Source organism: Podarcis tiliguerta (genome assembly GCF_965153285.1).
Source record: "Podarcis tiliguerta genome assembly, chromosome: 5".
Classification (NCBI taxonomy): domain Eukaryota; kingdom Metazoa; phylum Chordata; class Lepidosauria; order Squamata; family Lacertidae; genus Podarcis; species Podarcis tiliguerta.
Genome location: NC_139538.1, coordinates 35,310,360 through 35,331,289, shown reverse-complemented (window position 1 = coordinate 35,331,289; position 20,930 = coordinate 35,310,360). Strand labels below are relative to the sequence as shown.

The window sequence follows — 20,930 nt, the reverse complement described above, 5'->3', positions numbered from 1 at the left end:
GAATTGTAGTCTCAAAACATCTGGAGGGCTGAGGTTGAGGAAGCCTGCTCTGAAACTCTTGCCTGCCTCACTATGTACAGTGGTACCTCAGGTTACATACGCTTCAGGTTACATACGCTTCAGGTTACATACTCTGCTAACCCAGAAATAGTGCTTCAGGTTAAGAACAGTTTCAGGTTAAGTACAGACCTCCGGAATGAATTAAGTACTTAACCCGAGGTACCACTGTATTCTGCTCCTATGACCCTGGAAGAGATTGGGGGAGGGGGACTTTCAAAGTTAGCCAGAAGCCCAGGCAGCTCCAGTCATAGGCCAGGGATATCTGGATCAAATGGTTTTTCAGGGTCACTTGCAGTGTGGAAATCTACGGAGGGTCCTGCTCCCCTTGCGCTTACCTCTGAGAAGACCTTGGATACAATGTCTGGACAGGCAGAACCCTGACACATTTACTGGAGGGTGTCATATTTCCAAACTGTGCTGGGTATTACATTCAAAACCAGAACAGAGATTCTCAAGCTGCCAGGTGCACATCTCCCATCATTCACTTTCACTGAAACATTAATTTAATATAAAAACACAACACAAAGACTTTGTGTGCAGACTTGCTAATACAGCCTTTTAACACTCATACTGAATTGTACCTCTCTTGCACTGAAGGTAAAGAGAATGCACAAACATTATATAATCAACACTCCTGAGCATTTCCACTGTCAGGATATTCTAGTTCCATGAGGACAAGAACTTTCTCTCTTGGGTCTGTACAGTGCCTCTCATGTGACATATGAGGTAGCAGCTCCACCATGTAGAATTGTTTATAATTTTCCTACTTGTTGCCTAGCATAGACATTATTCTACAGCAAATTAAATGGACTTCCAGCATCATTTACACCTACTAGATTAGGCAGAACACTTTGAGCGAACTTCGTTTGTTATCAATAGACAAACCTCACATGAAGCTGGACTCAACTCAAATCTTAGTTAAATGCACATCAGTTCCAATTCTCTTCATGAGGCCTACTCCCCAATCTACTCTAGATTGCAGCATGCCTGCTTACTTCAGTGGAGATAGGGCTTCAATCCTATCAGCTTTTGTGCTGTGGTCTAAACCACTGAGCCTAGGGCTTGCCGATCAGAAAGTCGGCGGGGTGACTTCTGTTGCTCGGTCCCAGCTCCTTCCAACCTAGCAGTTTGAAAGCACATCAAAGTGCAAATAGATAAACAGGTACCGCTCCGGCAGGAAGGTAAACGGCGTTTCCATGCGCTGCTCTGGTTCGCCAGAAGCGGCTTAGTCATGCTGGCCACATGACTTGGAAGCTGTCTGCGAACACTGGCTCCCTCGGCCTATAGAGAGATGAGCGCTGCAACCCCAGTCATCCGCGACTGGACCTAATGGTCAGGGGTACCTTTACCTTTACCTTTTAAGCCTTTGTGCTAGAGAGTCAGCCTCTCACAACAGAATGCAACTGTAATCCTTTTTGGCAATTTGCTGCCTGCTTATAATTTGAAGTTGCTGCTTTGTTTTGTTTTTGGACCTAACCTTAATCCACAATTTATACATATTACAGTTGGAATTTAATTCTCCTTTCCCTCTCTTGTTTTCATCATGGTCATCGTCCTCACGCAACATGGAATTAGAGAACCATCAGGAATAATGTAAACCTACACTAATACTGGGATGCAGGTGGCGCTGTGGGTTAAACCACAGGTCGGCGGTTTGAATCCCTGCGACGGGGGTGAGCTCCCATTGCTCGGTCCCTGCTGCTGCCAACCTAGCAGTTCAAAAGCATGTCAAAGTGCAAGTAGATAAATAGGTACCGCTCCAGCGGGAAGGTAAACGGTGTTTCCGTGCGCTGCTCTGGTTCGCCAGAAGTGGCTTAGTCATGCTGGCCACATGACCCGGAAGCTGTACGCCGGCTCCCTCGGCCAATAAAGCGAGATGAGCGCCGCAACCCCAGAGTCGGCCACGACTGGACCTAATGGTCAGAGGTCCCTTTACCTCTACCTTACACTAATACTTCTATATAAGGACACTTGGAACCATTCTCCTAGTCCACTAGTGAAATGACGTACAAGCCACTCATATGCATGAAAGGGAAAGCCCAGCAACCAGAGCATGATAGCTCTCTGCTCTTAAACTTGCATCACACAACAGTGCTTCTGCTGAAAGAACTCCCAAGTGCTTCCTTTCAAGAGGAATCCTGTCCCTGTTGCATGTGGCAGCATATGGAGACTTGATCAGCTGTAGTCACCACATTATAGTCTCAGTTGATATTTCCTTTATGAATTACCATATCTCACCATCCACCAACAGCTGAAGTCGCAAAGCAACTCATTTAGGATGTACAGTATTAATAATAGTAGTTCATTTTCCAAGCATGTACACTTTTACGACAGCAACAACTGCAGTTCCCATGTGCCCTCTGGAAGTATCCAAGAGTTTCATCTGAAGGCCACTTCACACACTGAATGTATAAGGAATACCCTCAAGATGGTTTGTGTCTGCACCTAAAAATATAAAAAATCAGTGCAGGTGATGCATGTGTTATACTCATTAGGGAGCTGCAGTTTACTGGTGCATTCTACTGAGTGTGTTCTGTTGGGGAGACGGAGAGGATTTGTATCTGTATAGTTTTGTGAAAAAGCCGTGCCCGAGTCAGCTGTCTTCAGTTTCTGCTCCACCCCAGAATCTGAGGGCTGAGATCCAGCTAAACACTCCTCATAGACCTTGAACAAACTCCCAGACAGCCTGTCTCTGCAAAAATGCTGAGACATCGTACCCGTGTGAAATGTGTATTTTGCTACAAGGCTTCTACGAAAACAAAACAGGAAAACTAACACCACCATTTCCATCAGGGAGAGTTTACACATACAGTAGTCCAGTTTATCAAAGGGATTTACATATTTATCTCCAGGGAAAGTTCACAATTTGACATTAGTCGATCACATAAATATTGTAAAAAAATTCTGTATTCCAGTCAAACAGAAAACTACCCAGTACTAATAGGACTCAATTATAATACAATAATACAGAGTAGTATATTTATGTTTTAACAATTTATTTCAGTTGTTTGTACAGCTTGGAATTGGTCTTCAGGTAATAAGTTATAAGAGGTTTATATACATATTTGTCCCCTGTGCCCCAAGGAATTTTTGACCACTTGGCACAAGCAGAATGCTATGCCACATTGTAAGGGTAAAGCGAGCAAGACATCCTGTATAAATGGAAGTAAAACCTAGCAAAAATTTCCCTGACACAGTTCTTAGGACCAGATCTCTCTACTCAAAAGTCCATAAATAAGTGCAGAGGGTAATCCATCCGAGACTGCACAGGGAGACTATATTACTCTAACAAAAGCTTCTTTCCTTTTAGTTTAGCTCATGCCACAGAATCTTGTAGTGATATATTTTATAGCATAGTATACAGTCAACGTTTTCTGGAAGTGATACATCTTTCCAAAATCATTCATTTCTTCATAGTACCAGTGTTGAAATGATTCACTTGCTTAATTTTAGAAAGAGACCAGGAATGAACTTGTTAAGCGGCATACTACACATAGAACAAATATTTGAAAAACATTTATTCACACATGCAGACCTCGAATGCAGTTCTGCGGAATCTGAACATGGAAGGAAAGTGAAGTGAAGATCTAGGAAAGCCTGAACAGCTGAGAACATGCAACATAGACTCCTCCAGTACAGTCACTGCCCTCTTTTTTGAATCCACATTTTATCCCTCACACTTTCAGCCTCATAAAAGAGCCTCTTTCTGCCTAGTGTGATGCTAATCACAACAGTCCTGTGCCACCAACCAAAGAATACTAGCAATCCCAAACCAATAATCAACGATAACTTCCTTCTGCGACTTCTACAAGGGAGAAGAGGGGTTTGGAAACAATAGTAAAACAAGATGCATTAGTATGTCAAGATGGTAGGACAGGTAACATGATGGCTAAGCCTACAGCAAGAAGGCTAGGTTGCTGGGAAGGTTATAGCATGACCAATTTTTAAGTATTGAGGACCGATGGCACTACCAAAGATACTGGATTGCCACTTTAAACCTTGCATGCAGCAAGAATGTACTCTTCAGCCTATTAAAAAAAATAAAAACGTAGTGTTTAGCAGCTTTCCCTGGCTTTAACAAAAATAAGAATGCCTAAGGGAATTGTTCTCTTTTGCACATCTAAGGAACTATATGTCTGTGAGACAGCATGATTCTGATTATGATGTAAAGAATGTAAACAATACCTCATTTCCTCCCAAAGGCCACAATCCTACACATACTTACCTAGGAGTACATCCCACTGAACATAGTGGGGTTTGCTTCTGAGAAGAAGAAGAAATGCCCAGGACTGCACTGAAAGTGTTTTCCCACTCTACACCAAATAAATAGATGTCTAAGGCAGAACAAAATAGCACTTTAGTACCAAGAACCAGCCTGTGGACTTAGACGATTAAGACATACAAGCTGTGCAGGATACGGATGCCAAAGAATGGGGAAATGCAGTTGCTCCATCATCTGAAGGTGCTTTCTTTATGCACAACAAATTAGCTTTGTAAAACATTTCTCAGCAATTAATATAAACAAAGGAAAGATTCCATAATTGTGGCAGAAATTTGATTCCTGTTTGAAGTTCAATTTATTTATGCTAAAGATTGAAATATGTTAAAATATTTTTCTATGCAATTTTAACATAGCATGCATTTAGGTAGTACTTTGGAAACCTATTTTTTTTCAAAATATTTAGTTAAATATGCAATACTTGCAATCTAATATCTATACTGGGAAGAGAGCAATACATTTGGCAATAGACCAAAATGAAGGGTTGGGGTACTGCAGACCATAATGGGAACAGCCCACCAAGCATGGCCACCCCACAACCACAATACAATTCTGATTAAAATGGGTAAAGAGCAGCAGTATTTGGTGGACGGCTCACAGTTTGCAAGATTAATTTTAAGTCATACTTTAGAAGGTGGATTGAAAGACATATGGTCATTTGCAACACACACTCACATTTTAAGTAAAACAAAAACACTCACATTAGAAACTGACTTTATCCTTCCACCTGCACAGAATTTTCAGCTATCAGATCTAAAGCATTTTACAATAAACATTCATAGCTTCTTTTGTCACATGAGATGTTGTACAACAAAACAAAAGAAGTGCACTTGTATGTATGCTGTTCAACTGGACAGACACCAACACCTGATATGTAGCGGGGGGCGGGGGGGGGCGGTTTCCAATTAACAAAATTACATCCCAGGGAAAGCAACAGCAACCCTTTGTTTTCTTCTGGTTTTTAAAGTGTTCTGTACAAACTGTCTCTAAAACACACTTTAACATAACTGCACAATGTTTTGCTCTGGAGAAGTGCAATACATTGTACTCCTCGTTACACTAAAAATACATTAAATAAAATCCAACCAATTTCAGTTACCTTTGGTAAAACACACTGGATCAAAGGCAGGAAGGAAACGAATAATTTTAAAAATGAAGTCTTTTTCACAGAACACACTGCTTACAGGTCTCAGTCAGCTTTCCTCAACCACTTCTATACAGGAGTCCCTTTAAGTACGTACAGGATTCCATTCTGCCACCTTTGCGGTGAAATCTTATGCAACATGCATGTGGTTAGCTGCCCATTCAACCAACTGCAACCCCCTGAGAATTTTTCTGGTCCGGCAGAAAAAGGAAAGGTAAAACTCTCTTCCGTACAGCTGGCCTTTTGGATCGCAAATTTTGGTTTTCCTTGATGTTTCTTGGATACGCATCCACACACTTCACTCATGCTTCCCTATTAACCCACATGCAAGTTTCTCCATATTGTCAACTTGATGTTCACGTCCCAGTTAAAAACAAAATGTCATCCATCTAAAGGTTTTCCCAGATAAACTAACGTCACTTCAGTGTTTCCATAGACAGCAGACACTGCTGGATACAGACATGTCTTTGGCAGTCCTCGGAATGCAACCCCTAGAAACTCATAGCCTCGCTCAAAAGCCAAAGTCTTGTCTTCCATGTCCAGGATGACGCGAATCCTCTCACCTATCTGTAAACAAAAATAAGACTGATTGAAGAAAAGAGATAATGAAAAAGGCAAGACAAAGTGAAGGTAAACAGATGCTGAGACAAAATAACTTGGGGAGGGGATTATTTAAAACAATTAACATACAGAAAAGCCCTTTGAAGGCATTTTCTGCTGATAAATGGTAAAGTTAAGATTCAGTCATGGGGCTTTGAACAACTACACTGGTTAAACAGATATTCTTCAATTTGATGCATGCCGTGCTGAATTCAACTTGGCTAATTCCCAAGCTAGGGAGGAAGCCTTACCAGGGAGTAAGCCCCACTGAACAGATTGGGATATATTTCCAAGAAAATGTAAATAGAATTGTGCCTAAAACAGAATGTGTCAGAGTTTACTATACAAAATTCTGGAATGTATAGCTCAGGGTGGTCCAACATGTGACCCGAGACCTTTTTTGGTGGCCCTTGCCCTTAGACCTGTTACTACTCTTTAGCGACTCTTCTGCCTTTCCTGTCCTGAAGAGCAAGAGCTGGTTGGTTGCTTCTCCCCTCAACAGCAAATGAGCACATGAGAGTATATGTGGTGGGGAGGGATGCTTGAAAACCCACCAATAAGGAGAAAGGGAGCTGGGTGCCAAATTTCCAGATGTTTGAGGTTGCACCTTTTGATTGGTGGACCAGCATGGCAACATGGAGAGGGAGGTGTGGCTTGCTGCTGGCGCCTCTCTGAAGGAACAATGATAGTGATGGTAGAGAGAGACAGAGCAGAGCCGCCAGGCTGGAGGGAGGCCGCCACACAGCCCAGGCTCAGCAGAGGCATGGTGTGCGGCCAGCCAGCAGGAGGGATGTGGTGGGGCCTCTCTGCCCAGGACTCTTGTGAGACTGGTGGGCTGCCCCTTGCCATGGAAGCTTTGCTGCTGCCCTGTTTGACAGATGGGGAGAGGGTGACTGCCTGCCAGGGACTGAAAGGGGTCTGGCTACATTACCCTTGGGGGTCCCCTTCCAACTCTACAGATCCTTCCCCCCTCAGTCAACAACCGGCCTGAAGAGGCTGTGCGGGGGGTCGGGTGGGGAAGCAGGATAGATGGTGGTGGCTGTGGTGACTGGCTGGCAGGTGAGGAGGATGAGGCAGCTGTTGCCTGCCCTACCACCCCACTTTATGCTGTCTTCTTCTCCATGGGCTGCATTTATTTAATGGCTTCACAAGAGGCTCAAATCATTTTGACTAGAAGTCTTCTAAAATTATTTTATTTTGACTTATATCCTACCTTTTTATCCTGACAGGGACTCAATCTATCTATTGTGTATTTAATTATATATATTCAATTAAATATATTAATTGCTTACATTAAATATATTAACTATATTGTGTACTCTTTAATTTACAATATGGAAATTTAATTCAGTGTGTGGGCCACGGGTTCTGTGTCAAAGTGCTCTTGAGGCGCACTTGGTCTAAGCGGCTGGACCGCCCTAGCATAGCTCTTCACAGATCCGACAGTCTTATATACATTCCAGGTTTCACTCACTTGATATTTGGGGGCATTGTTGCACTGGGGGAAGCTGCCATTGACCTCTCCATTATGTAACAAGTTATTGTCCACCAAATTCCAGCCCCAGCTCTGGTCATCACTGCCCAGGAGTGCCACATAGCCCTGACACTGCATGGGAGCTCGTTTTGTAGCAATCCCAATTACTGCCACTGTGCCAAGAGGGCCTTCCCACCAGACTTCCCAAGCATGACGGCCTTCACTGAAACCAATCTTGGTCCTTGCTCCATCTGTACTCTGTGCAATGGGATTCCGATGCAAAGTAAATCCATTCTTCTTAATGTAGACATTCCTAGAACAATCATTGGTGCTGAAAGCATGCTGAAAGGCGCGTACCTGGAACAGAAGGTATTTTTTGAAAAAGCAATGCTGGAGATAAGATTACTAAACTAGGCAAGGCAGCAGCAGCAACAACAACAACTCTACACACCTATTCTTAATAAGGTATGGTAAACTCAAATATATGTATAATTAACCCATCAGTAAAAGAATGCCACCCAGAGTAAGAACGCCTTGTGATTTCACAACCTTAGTCCTCACCACCTGCCCAGCTGGGCTAGTATTGGCTACCTGGCTCAACATAGAAAAATAGGCCTGCCAAGGTCTTTTGGAAACATCATTTCAACACCAGCTATTCCAGGCATGCTGGAGGAAGGCATCAACCCCCCCAGGGGGGGTCCTCAATCCAGCTCCGAAGACGGTGTCTTATTGAGCACTATACCTTTCTGCAGCTCCTGCCATGCAAAGCATCTGGGCCATAGGCAGCAGCTGCAAAGAGGAACCACATCTAAACAACATGTACTCAATGAGTGTTTCCACCAACACTGGTATTCATATATACATGTGCAATTGGCCGGGGGGGGGGGGGTGACGACAGATGCAGGTTGCATTTTACTGGAGCTAGGAAATAGCCCAGAATCGGTGCCAGAGTTCTGCCTTGGAACAAAGTAATCAGCAGCCAGCGCTTTTGAGCATGTGCGTTAGTGCCTCTCTTTCCCTCTCTCTCACAACACGGAACAATTTCCTCTCCTCCCCGCACATCTGGGTTTAAGAAGAAAGAGGTCCGGCTCACAAAACACAGGAGACGAGACCCCGGCACCTCCAGTATCTTATCTCGTGCAAGGGATGTAGGGGCAGAAAAAGGTACCCAGATTATATATACTATACATATTTCCTCCTGGGTTCCCTCGCGCGCGCATAAAAGGAGGGTCGCTCCCTCCCGCGCGGGGGGCATCCTGACCTTGCCCTTGTAGGTGGGCACGTTGCAGAGGATGTCGGTGCGCAGCGCCTCCTCCGCCAGGCTGCGAGCGGCCAGGCTCCGCCACACCTCGCTGTTCTCGTCGCCGTGCAGGACGCGGCACCACAGCTTGCACACCAGCGCGCAGCTCCGCAGCTCCCGCAGCTCCAGGTAGGAGAAGACGAACTCGAGCACCCGCCCGGGAAGCCGCCAGCCCCCCGCATTAGCAGCCGTAGAGGCGGCGGCGGCGGCAGCAGCAACAGCCACCGAACTCGGCGTTCCTCCTCCGCCGCCGCCGCCTCCGCCGCCGGCAGCCGCCGCCATAGCCTCCGGGCGACCACCGAGTCCTCGCGTCCCGCGGCGCGCGCGCACGCCTCGCCAACCGACCGCCCCGGCCCAGGCAAAGGCGGTGCGAGGCCGCGAGCCCACCAGGCAGCCAACCGGCCAATCCGGCTCACGCCGTCAGCGAGGGAAGGGAGGGAGGCGGCGCAGCCGACGCTCGACGTCCTTCCCACCAGCTGCCGGCAAGTGCGGGCGGAAGTGAAAGCCTGTGTCTGAGCTGGGCCTGAGGAGGCGTCGGGGAAAGTGCTGTCTTTCCCCACCCTCCACTGCCTCTTCGGTTCGCGGTTGGAGGAGCGGTGAGACGAATCTAGGTTTCCTGCCGCGGGTCTCTCCGACTGCGGAGCTTTTATTCGCTTTTTGTTACTGCTATTGTGGCGGCGGTGGTTGAGAGCTAGGCCCTGAAGGTGAGCCGACCATGTTGGGTGAGGGCAGAGCTGTCAAGGGGGCTTCTCTAAATCCATGCGCGAAAACCTCACCTGTTAATGTAAAGAGGGTGGGGTGATAATAGGATGACGTAATTTCTGTTCGCCGGAAGAGGACACTGTCGCATGGAGAGACGGCGGGACGGGTAAGCCTGCTTGAGGCAATTCGGTTATTTTTTGGCCTCCTCGATATTAAAATACAGCAATAGGGTGGCTTGGCTTGAGGCTGTCACCCTACTGTGTATTTACTTGGCAGTAAATCGGCCTGAAGTGGTGTACACGGGATTAGGGCTGGACTGTAAGGGCTGGACTGTAGGCGTGTTTCTGACTGGTTGGTCCTCATAGCTATGAAGAATGCTCACCCATCTTCCTGTTTTCACGCCTTTTCTTTTCCTTCCCCCACCCTTCATCGAATGTTTCTCTAGTCCGGAGTATTCTTTGAAGTCGCTCTGCCCGTCTTTCCTTGTCAGTACTGGTCTGGGCTAGTCAAATTGCCAACCACTTCTCTGCCTCCACTTTACACCCTTGTGATGATTAATGCTCGTCTGTTAATCCGTATAGAATGTCCCTAAGCATATTTATGAAGAAGTAATAATAATAATAATTTATTACATATACCCCGTCCACCTGGCAGGGTTTCCCCAGCCACTCTGGCCGGCTCCCAACAGAATATTAAACAGAATAAAACTTCAAACATTAAAAACTTCCCTAAACAGGGCTGCCTTCAGATGTCTTCTAAAAGTCGGATAGTTGTTTATTTCCTTGACATCTGATGGGAGGGCATTCCACAGGGCGGGCGCCACCACCAAGAAGGCCCTCTGCCTCCTTCCCTGTAATCTCACTTCTTGCAGTGAGGGAACTGCCAGAAGGCCATCGGCACTGGATCTTAGTGTCCAGGCTGAATGATGGGGTGGAGACACTCCTTCAGGTATACTGGGTCATCTCCAGGGAGCTAAATACATACTAAGGAATACCATTTATTTTCAAAGACTTTCTTTCAAAGAACAGACATACTGAGCTTTGTTTTCCAAAATGTCATGCTAGGAACTTACTGTCAGTGATTTACTTTTCCTCGATCCTATTTTGCCATTCAGATTTCTGACTGCAGTTCTCTGTTAGTGCTATATGACCATAAGGTATATAGGCATATTCATCATGGGTACATTAGTAAACCAAACTGTTGCGGGCACCACTTATGCTTGGTTGTGGTGCCCATATCAGTGTATTCTGTTGACTACTGCAGAATGTTCCTTTCAATCCCTTATTTCAGTAGGAAAAGGGGATCCTGTGGTGCCAGGGAAGGCATCTGTGATTTCATGTGCACTAGCAGGTGCCATGTTGGCAAGCTTTGCTATAAACCAATTAATTGAGGAGAACAGAGGTGTATATTGCATGCCTAAACACATAGCCTCTCATTTAAACAAAATCAGACTGATACTTAAAGTTGTTTTGGTTCCAGGATTATAAATTATGTTTTCAAAGGTGGCATTAAAACATACATTCTGTCCATGCAATGAAGTGATGCATCCTGTGACTTTTGAGGAATTACCAGAAACAACTTCTGTCTTGCTAATCAAGTGTTTGTGTTTTTCAGACTCTCCTACTATGGCGGAGAAGTGGGCCAATGGACACTCTTCTTCAATATTATGTTTGAACGTGAACAAAGATGGTCTGTTGGCTTCAGGAGCAGAAGGAGGGGAGCTAACCATCTGGAGTGAGGAAGGGACTCCATTAGAACACACACTTCTCCAGAAAGCTGATGATGTCACCAGTGTTGTGTTTTCTCCCACCTGTTCCAAAAGACTATATGCTTCTCATGGAGAGACTGTTAGCATTTTGGATACTAGATGTCTCAAAGAGCCAGTTGAACATTTCCATGTAAATGATGAAGAGATCAATTGTCTTTCAGTAAATGAAACAGATAGTTTATTAGGTGCTGCAGATGATTCTGGAGTAATAAAGATAATTGATCTGGAAAGCAAGAAGTTAAGCCGCTGCCTTAGACGACACTCAAATATTTGTGCATCAGTGGTGTTTCGTCCTCAAAGACCTCAAAGCCTTCTTTCATGTGGTCTGGATATGAAGGTGATCAGCATAAAATGAAACCTTCCTGTAGGGCACACACCAGCAATGATCTTTGATACATGTTTCTTTCCTCTCCTACTATATGTTAATTTGTCTATGAGCCTCCTGTGGCATTAGATGAAGTAATCCTCCTATATTTGTATTGATCAGGAATTAAGATAGTCTCTTGTTAAAGACAGTATGAGTGCCAGCCAAGGTAAAACAAGCAGGCAAGATAAAAAGGAATCATTCTTGAAAAGTTGGCTTCCAGGGAGCCCCAGTATCAATTAAATGGCTAAATCAAATGCTGAAGTAGTTTAACGGGAGGACACATATTAAGTAATAAAGAATTCAACTGAGGGTGAGCAAAGTGCCCGTATGCTACTGAGTATAGACCAAATCCCAAATTACTGGGTTTTTATGCCATGTTGAGCCCTGGTATTTCTCTTTATAGAGATATCCAGGTTCATGATCTTAAATTTCTGCTGTGTGAGAAATTCTTAAAGTTAGTGTGGTGATTAAACTTCTTGATTATGCATGTAGGGAAGTAAAAATGCAACAATGTTATGGCTATACAGACTCAAATCGGATATTGTGTTTCCAATCTTCCGACAGTGATTTAGAGATTGGGAATGTGTTGCAGGCTGTCATGGTCCCTGCTTCCCTATTATGCATAGATTCCCCTCTCTTTTCCACAATTTGTGGTATTCATTATATTCAGATTCAGCAAACTAAGATTAGCACTCACAGGGCATCTCCTCCAAAACATGGTTTGAAGCAGGTTGGCACACAGTGTTTGGAGGCACATCTGGTAATGCTAACCTGTATTTTGTTAGATTCTGATAATTGTTTTAAACCATAGTTATCACAAGAAAGGAGTTGAGAAATTTGCAGTTGAAGAAACGTGAGCCTGTGGCATATTCCCTATCTTCAAATTAATGACCTGAAATGTGGTGGTTGATAAACCAGGGAATCCTGCATCACACAAGCAATTTATGATGCAATTTGAACCATGTCTACTCAGAAATAAGTTCTGTGGAATTCAAAGGGACTTACAGATAAGTGAGATAAGGATTGCAGTCTAGTTTGGTTTTTGCACAAGCCAATTCTATTTTAACCAACACCCATCTATAATAAAAGCAGTATTAAACTATTTAAAACGAATAATGGTATACATCTTTCAGTTCTTAGTTCTTAGTTTCTATAACGAGGCTTCTGATTTAAGAAAGAAATAATTTTTGTTCAGTTCTTGGTTACTGGTCATTGTAATTAATACAACACAGAGGTCTGGGTGTTGTCACAGGAATGCTGATGAAGTTTTCACAGCTTAGATAATGCAACATTTTGAGAACAACTGTTTCTTTGGTACAAGGTAATTTGTTCAGCTTGGTAGATGGATATAATAAACAAATGTAGTAAAAGTACTCTTAAGAAATCTTTTGTGTAATTTGTTTAAAGCTTCTCAAAGCTTAACAGTGAAACATGCTACTATATAAATGATAGTAAACTGCTTTTTCCACTTGATTTATAGATGCAGGAAAGCATCACTTGGTGACAGCTACCTCAATTTATGACTCTGAGAATAGAACAATATAAAGGAAACTTAAAATTGTGTGTAAATAGCAACATGAACTCATTTAGTGTGTGCTAGTATATGCCCTATACAAAGAAATAATTCTGATTTGTTCTATTTGAAGGTTATGATGTGGAACTTGCAGAAAGCTCGCCCTCTGTGGATTGTGGACTTGCAAGAGGAAGAAGTCAATGAACATTCAACTGGTCAGCTTTTTAACCCTCCATTGGCCCATTCCTTGTCTGTTTCTGCTTGTGGCAATGTTTTTGGCTGTGGAGCTGAAGATGGTAAAATCAGAATATTTAGGGTAACAGGTACAAAGTTTGAGCAGGAGGCAGCATTTAAGGGCCACTCCTTAGCAGTGTCACAGATTTTCTTTCTACCAGAAGCCTACCGGTTCATTACAGGAGGAAATGATGGCAGAGTGTTGTTGTGGGGTGTCAGCAATGAACTAGGAAAACAGAAGAGTCCAGTCAAATCCATCCATAGAAGGAGAACTAGGATGCCCAACACCACCAAGAAACTTGACAAAATAAATGCAGAGTGTTCAAATGAGCATGTGCCAATTTTACCAAAACTAACGATTGAACATGGAGAGAAGGTGAACTGGATTTCATGTGCAGAGATTAAAGGCTCTAGAAGAATACTGGTTGCTGATCAGAGTACCAGTATATCAGTCTATCCTATTGCTGAAGCTTAGACATGCCTTGGCCTAACCGTTTGTTTGATACACCACCTTTATTACCCCCAATGTGTTTTAAACCAACTGCATCTATTCTGTATATTGCTAAAAATATTTATTTTAGCAGTGGATAAAGTTTAATTCATTCTATCAGTAATGGGATATCTTATGATAAACCAGGTATTAACTTGCTGATGAGTTTGAAATAAAATTCAGTTGCGAATGTGTGTTATGTGTGAATAACTTTTTGACAGGAGGAAAAAATTGCATATTGGTACATGCTATTGTAAATTACAATACTATCAGAAGACTTTCAAAGTAACTTGTGCTTATGATTTAGCTTTGATCTTCCAGATCCCTTCGTGCACACTTAAGTCAGCTGAACTACATCTACCCAGTATTTGGATTTGAGCTTTAATGTATAATTTATCCATGAGTATGCCTGAATTTCTTAATGGTGGATCCTAGAAGCTGTATTTTCCTCTATTGTGGTTCAAAAGCAAAAAGCTGATTCCAAGGAATCCTTAAGTCTTAAATTATGCAGCACAGTCTAGGTTTCTTCTATGAAGAAATCAAACATGAGTTCCTAATTAATTTTTTCAACCTATTGTTACATAGTTGTTATCATAAAATGTTATCAATATGCCCAGGTTTAGATACTTCTGCCTCGTTTATTTACATTAATATTCTTTTGCTGTTATTAAATCACAACTTACAATTTACTTTTACTACACAAACTGAAAATGTAAGTTTTAAAAGAAAAAAACCAATATGCTAAATTTTCTGCGAATAAAAGTAACTTTCCTTTTATCAGGGAAGTATTTCTTTCATAGCATAGTGATTCTTGGCTCATTCTCATCCTTTTGTTTGTAAGAGCAGAAGGTGTGATTGATACTGACAACTGTATGTAGGGATAGTAGCATCATACTCTAAAATCCTGGGTTGCGTCTTGATCTTTTCATATTTATGGAGAATAAAGCTTTAACTGATAAGGCTTTTGTGAGATCTAAGCTGTGTATACAAATGGTGACTTAAACCTTTTATAAGAGCCTAATATTGTTTCTGGTCATTTTCTGTAAAGTAGGAAGTTTTGGATGATTAGAACAATAAACAAAAGTGTTAACTTTTGCTTTTGCCACAGTACCAAACTTATGGGTATGCAATTTTACTGGTATCTTAAAATGACTGGCAGGCATTGACCATGCTATTCAAATCAGCAAACTCTGGTTTAGAGGGTAAACCATGCATTTCAAGTATGGACTGCAAGAGCATAGTTTGTCAATCTGGATTATTTAGCAAACATGGAATGACAAACTGAAAATGAAGCTGTGTGCTTGAGGGGAGGAGGAGGTACACAAGCCTGCAGTTCATTTCTAAACCTCTAAGCAATGGTTTGAGGGATTGGATAAACTGAGGCATTGAATTATATAGCAAACATTTCCTGTGCCCAAAATATTTACTTATTTGATATAAACTGCCATATATTCTGAGCAAATTGCTGCACAGTTTTGTAACCACTACATATTTTCCCCTGCTCTGCTTGCTATACGAATGAATGTCTTATAGGTTAAGTAGCTGCTTCTTGGAACATATTTTGCCTTCTGGTTCTAATAACAGAATACAGAAGTCATTTGTACTCTTGTATCAGGAACAGAGGACAAATGAGATCAATGCATCTATAAATAGCTAGTTTTTTTTACTTTAAAAGAGATGTGTTCCTTTCACATATTTCGTGTATGCGTAGGTATAGATATGTATATGTAAAGAGGCAATTTCTTCATACATGTTCTCTTTGTACCTGATGTGACTTATGTTGGGTATTGGGAGCTGAGCAGCAACTTACCATAAATGATATACCGGTAAATGAAAAGAGATGTATTTAACATGGGTGGCAACATTAATATTTTAAATACATAAAGACTGAAGCAGTAACCCAATATGAATCTAAACAGACATAGATAGAAAATTAGTAATTTAACAGGTTAGTGTAGTTTGTGTGAAAATAATTCATTTATCTTCATGTAAGCAAGAGAAACTGTCACAACTGATCCATTGTGGTTCAATAAACACCGTGCTTGTGGGCATGTGTTAATAAGCTAAACTTGGATGTCCTGGCTTGCTATAAAAAGATTTAAGTGAAAATTGACCTTCAGCACAAGTTGGAACTCCTGTTACATGTTTGCTGTCTGCTGCAAAAGAGAAGCTAACCAGCATTTAAACATACGGTTATTTTTCTCTCCCTGGAGATGGCCAGAGAAGCTATATCACTGTGTGCTCTGAACAAGACATTAAACAGGTCATGAAGGGGAAACCAATCTGCTTTGTTGGGGATAGATTGTGAGAAACAGCAAAAAAAATCACACCTTATAAATTAGATGTTTATAATATTGATACTGTTTTTCTGCCTGATGAATTTCCAAGGCAGCTTACAAAAAGTGATATATAATACATTATTTTGGAAGGCAGCAGCTGCTACCTTTATATAGTAACTGCCTTTATACGATGGTCTGGATGATGGAAAATGTCTACTGTCCAAGCCTTAAATACTGTATTGTTGAATATGCTGTTACATATTCTTTTATGTCTAATGAAATTATAGAAATAATGAAAATATTAATGACTTGGTTTGCAGAGTTTACAGTGTTTCTTCTTTACTCTTTTAAAAACACCACTAGGTGTTAATTTTTGGACTGGGGCCCTGCACTGTATTTAGATATAAATGTCCATGGGTTGACATATTGGTAAATGTATTTAGGACTGAAATTCTTGTATGTGTTACAATATGCATCAATTATCATTGCAGTAATTCAAGGTTAGGGAATTGTTTCCATATTATATGCTGATTAAAAAGTGGTTAGCCTGTGATCAGGACTAAAACATGGCTTTCCACGTGGCTTTGATTCTGGCTTTTCAATAATAATAATAATATTTATTACTTATACCCTGCCCATCTGGCTGGGTGGCTTCCAACAAGAGATTAAAATTGCATTAAAGCATCAGTCATTAAAAATCAAATTAAGTTGGAATGCACTTGCATGCTCACTATGTTATACATAAGACTTTGTAAGTTTTGGACTCGCATCTCTGGAATGTCCCTATTGCGCTAGCATGTGAAGAGAACCATCTAATGTTGATTTGCTGTACCCAGTGCTGTTTTTCTAGAAAAATTGGTGCTCAGCATGAATGCCTCCCTTGTTCTCTTATAATGGCAATGGTGCCTACCTGAGAGGTGGCGGAACTGAGTTCCAGTGAGTTTTGGCTGGGGGGGGGGGGAGAGACCTGGTTATACCCCAAACAATGAATAAAATTCTAGTTCTTAAAGGGTCTGTGAATAAATGAAAAATATGTGATGCCGAAAACTAACTCCCTTTCAAAGAGATCTTCTGATGTTAAGATACCCATGAAATATTTGATCACTTGAAACTGAAGAGTATGTCCATTATTCTCCTGTAGTTCTACATTAAATCTATGTATAAAAGGCAGTGAATAAAAACTCTGCTATGTACACAATGGTGTACACATTTGCTTGAAAATAAGTGTATGTGAGCTCAGTATGATTTGCTCCCAGATAAGCACGCATAGCATTGTAGATTTAATATTCCTTGGTATTATCTTGCTTTGTCATAAGTTCAGTTCATAATGCAATACAGGGTTTAACATGCTTCCTGATGCAGAAAGTGTATTGTTCCAGAGCCATATGCTGATTAAATTCATCAAGTGATTACAATCAACCTGTAGCTATGAGTCTTGGGATATGCTACAGAAGTGGAGACTCCTGGCTAACTTGTTCTTACTTTTAATAACTTCTTCTGGCTTTTAAATCATAACAGAGTGGAGAACAAACTGCAGACTTTAGAGGGTCAGTTTACAGTGCTAGACTCTAGCATTCAGAAATTAACAGAGAAGTTTGAGTTTCGGACTACAGTAATGGAGCATGAGTTCGACCAGGATGAAATGTGGTCATCACTGCTAGAAGGCAGGTGAGAAAGAAAAATTGAGGGCAAAAAATCTAATAAAAGTTTTAATAATATTAACTTGGCTGTAAAGTGCCTGATAATGGTATCATAATATTGTAACCATCATTTGATAGGTTTAACATATGGGCAACACATGAACATGTAGTGATTGATGATTTTAATTTATAATGATGGAATATTGGAGAGAAATAATTCCATTTAGGACTTCTGAATAAATCTTGAAAACTTTCCAACTTTATGTCCAAAATGTAAACCTAAACGCTGACTTAGCCTTAGTTTTAGGGAATTACTTCAAATAAACATTTTAGGATTGGGCTTAATTATCACAAACATGGTTTCTTTTGGCTCGAATTAAATTTCCACTGGTTCAATGAAATACACACCTTAAGAAGTGTAGTCAGGATTGTAGCTTTATAATATCTCCTGTTACCTGAATAGCAATAAATCCTGGTCCTGTTGACTTTAATTATTTGAAAAATGGGTTATATTTCCCTATCTTCTTCCAGATTCTCTTCTGTGGAGGTAAATCTTTTCTACAGCTACATTTGTGAAACTATTCGCTGCTTACATTCTGAAGTGGTAGAAATGCTACCAGATCTGGCAAAAGCCCTTCCGACTCTGTCATCTGTTCTGAGGCGAAAAGGCAGAAACCAAAGAATTAGGCTGGCCTGGGAGTCTGTACTGGAGAAACTGGGGCTGCAAGAAGGAGATGTTAAAGCCCTCTGTGCATTTTTCATTACAAATTGTCACAATGCCTGCTACTATCCTGCTGATCAAAGGCAAGATTATGCCAATGACATCACCTCTATTATAAACAACGTAGTGAAGAACCAGCTGCTTCAGCGAAGTCTGCTGTCTGCTATTCGCATAGTGGAATACAGAAAAAACTGAACACGCTTGCAAAAAACAAGAGACACACCCTAAAGGATTATAACCTAGAAACAAATTGTCTCCAAAACTGCTTATACCTGCAAAGTCCTTACTCAGTAGCTTTATGCAAGACTTCCTCTCAGTCTTCACCCCATCTTTAACAGAGAAAAGTTGCACTGTACTGGCCCAATTCACAGAGAAGTTGTACGGATTATGAAGATTGCATATGTGAAGCATGACTAAAGCTATGCATTATTATTACTACTAATATTAACAACTCCCATTTTGCTCCTATCTTTTGAAATCTATCACCCAGATCCTACAGTAGAGTAATAATCTTGAAGTTCCCCTTTTTTTGGTTTCTCATTTGAAATACAGGCCCCATTCTTGAGAGGCAGGCATAATTGCATATATCACAAACATGTCTTGGTGCGAGTGCAATGTACATATTTGCTGGGTCTTGCTGCATACTTCAGGGAGTGCCTGCTCCCAATTTGTTGATCAATTTTCTCACAGTAAAAAAAGTGGGGTATAAAGAGGAAGTCCTCCTCAGGTGATTTTTTAAATGCATACTTATTTACTTGCAACCTCAAGTGCACTAAGCCATCTATGATTGGCCATGATTAGCTTGACTTTTGTTCATTATGTATACCCTCATAGTTCCTATGCTTTCTTTTGCCATTTAGAAACATAGCTGCATGTTATTATCTTCTTCTCTGTTCCCAATGTGGTTAAAAGTTAGTCACCATGTCTTATTCAGCCCCATTTAAAAGCAAATTGACACCAGAGCACACTCTACGTCTAATATGTACTGTCTGCACCTGATGAAATCACAAACTGCTCAATAAAGTGATTCATAGTTTAAAGAAAATATTATGCACACTCATGTCTAATGGCTGGGCTGCAACACTTCATTATTAGCCATTTTCAGTGTCCTCTTCGTCAGCAGAAACTACTTAAGTTTTGTCTGGAGCATAAAATGGGTAAGGGCGTAATCTATGAAACACACCTAGGGGCATACCTTTACATATCCATTTATATATGCTGCCCGATAACATATCATTCTCTATGGGTTAGATTAATATAACTGAAATACATCAATTTTAAAAACTAAGGGGGAAAATGGAGAGGGGAGATGACGACAACATGGATTCCCACTTTGGGGGGGTCCCTGAAAAGCCCATTTCCTCCTGCTCATACAGCTCTAATTAGACTGCATAATAATGTAAAAGAACAGAAACATATTCAGTTGGCACCAAAACACCCACTAAGATGGCTTCAAGTTAGTCTCTCTGAGAAAAGCATTCCATAGCTAGGCACTACTACAGTGGTACCTTGGGTTAAGTACTTAATTCGTTTCGGAGGTCCGTTCTTAACCTGAAACTGTTCTTAACCTGAAGCACCACTTTAGCTAATGGGGCCTCCTGCTGCCGCTGCGCCGCCGGAGCCCAATTTCTGTACTTATCCTGAAGCAGAGTTCTTAACCTGAAGCACTATTTCTGGGTTAGCAGAGTCTGTAACCTGAAGCGTATGTAACCCGAGGTACCACTGTACTGAAAAGCAAGTTTCTTCACCAGGGCTGGCCCATGCACGAGGCAAGGTGAGGCAACTGCCTCAGGTGGCAGGATCCAGAGAAGCAGCAAATCTGGTTGATTTTTCTTCTCTCTCTCTCGCTCCTGATGTAGATTTTCTCTCACCCTTTCTGTCCTGGTGGGTAGGGGAGTGCTATTTTGGGGTACACCTCGGGTTTTGGGCCAGCCTGGGTGGAGGCACCCACAGTATGCCTCTGAAGAGGATCAAGCTCTATGCCCATTTCCATCACAGAAGGCACTCTTTCAGGTAAGCTGGTCCCAAGTCGCTTATTGCATTTATATACCACCCCCCCCCCGGACCTTATGGTCCTCCAACCTTCTCTTAAGCCAAAAACGGTTGTCTAAATATAATTAACTGCAATCTTAAAAAGCAAATAACGGTTGGTTCGTTTTCTAAAGTCGTTGCCCAAACAGACTGAACCAATTGTATAAACACTATGGTGGGGGGGAACAAAACACTTGAGCATAAACACAAAAAGCTCTCAAAATGAGTACAGCAATCTTGCAATTATTCGTGTTTCATTATTTTATACATTGTGGCTCAATAAAACGCTTTCCCCCACCATAGTACTCAAAAGCCTGCGGTGCTCCGA

At 41.7% G+C, this 20,930-nt stretch overlaps 3 protein-coding genes across 6 annotated transcripts; 2 read left to right on the top strand and 1 right to left on the bottom strand.

The window, feature by feature from the left end:
• Positions 1–3,039: 3,039 nt before the first annotated feature.
• Positions 3,040–9,280, bottom strand: FBXO45 (F-box protein 45). Its single transcript, XM_083441312.1, has 3 exons — positions 8,819–9,280; positions 7,558–7,914; positions 3,040–6,050 (listed from the first exon to the last, which is right to left on the bottom strand). Exons 1-3 carry the CDS (start codon positions 9,137–9,139, stop codon positions 5,865–5,867), a joined length of 864 nt encoding a protein of 287 aa, XP_083297438.1. The 5' UTR covers positions 9,140–9,280; the 3' UTR covers positions 3,040–5,864.
• Positions 8,868–15,999, top strand: WDR53 (WD repeat domain 53). Of its 4 annotated transcripts, none has more exons than XM_083441310.1 (3): positions 8,868–8,986; positions 11,174–11,664; positions 13,341–15,999. In XM_083441310.1, exons 2-3 carry the CDS (start codon positions 11,185–11,187, stop codon positions 13,914–13,916), a joined length of 1,056 nt encoding a protein of 351 aa, XP_083297436.1. In that variant the 5' UTR covers positions 8,868–8,986; positions 11,174–11,184; the 3' UTR covers positions 13,917–15,999. The 4 variants fall into 4 exon arrangements, with proteins under 4 accessions (XP_083297436.1, XP_083297434.1, XP_083297437.1 ...); XM_083441308.1 differs by lacking the exon at positions 8,868–8,986 and adding an exon at positions 9,290–9,725; XM_083441311.1 differs by lacking the exon at positions 8,868–8,986 and adding an exon at positions 9,344–9,453.
• A 66-nt stretch (positions 16,000–16,065) lies between these two features.
• On the top strand, positions 16,066–19,616 carry SMCO1 (single-pass membrane protein with coiled-coil domains 1). Its single transcript, XM_083441313.1, has 3 exons — positions 16,066–16,194; positions 17,729–17,878; positions 18,382–19,616. The coding sequence occupies exons 1-3, from the start codon at positions 16,145–16,147 to the stop codon at positions 18,764–18,766; spliced, it is 585 nt and encodes a 194-aa protein (XP_083297439.1). The 5' UTR covers positions 16,066–16,144; the 3' UTR covers positions 18,767–19,616.
• The last annotated feature ends 1,314 nt before the right edge of the window (positions 19,617–20,930 follow it).

Bases quoted from the DNA above. Each gene is read 5' to 3' on its own strand.
- FBXO45 (XM_083441312.1), bottom strand. From the start codon at position 9,139: ATGGCGGCGGCTGCCGGCGGCGGAGGCGGCGGCGGCGGAGGAGGAACG. The intron at 7,915-8,818 runs GTCAGGATGCCC...CTTCTGTTCCAG, and splicing joins TGCCCACCTACAAGGGCAAG to GTACGCGCCTTTCAGCATGC. The intron at 6,051-7,557 runs GTGAGTGAAACC...TTTTGTTTACAG, and splicing joins ACAATGCCCCCAAATATCAA to ATAGGTGAGAGGATTCGCGT.
- WDR53 (XM_083441310.1), top strand. From the start codon at position 11,185: ATGGCGGAGAAGTGGGCCAATGGACACTCTTCTTCAATATTATGTTTG. The intron at 11,665-13,340 runs GTGATCAGCATA...TTCTATTTGAAG, and splicing joins CATGTGGTCTGGATATGAAG to GTTATGATGTGGAACTTGCA.
- SMCO1 (XM_083441313.1), top strand. From the start codon at position 16,145: ATGGCCAGAGAAGCTATATCACTGTGTGCTCTGAACAAGACATTAAAC. The intron at 16,195-17,728 runs GTCATGAAGGGG...AAATCATAACAG, and splicing joins CTGAACAAGACATTAAACAG to AGTGGAGAACAAACTGCAGA. The intron at 17,879-18,381 runs GTGAGAAAGAAA...ATCTTCTTCCAG, and splicing joins TCATCACTGCTAGAAGGCAG to ATTCTCTTCTGTGGAGGTAA.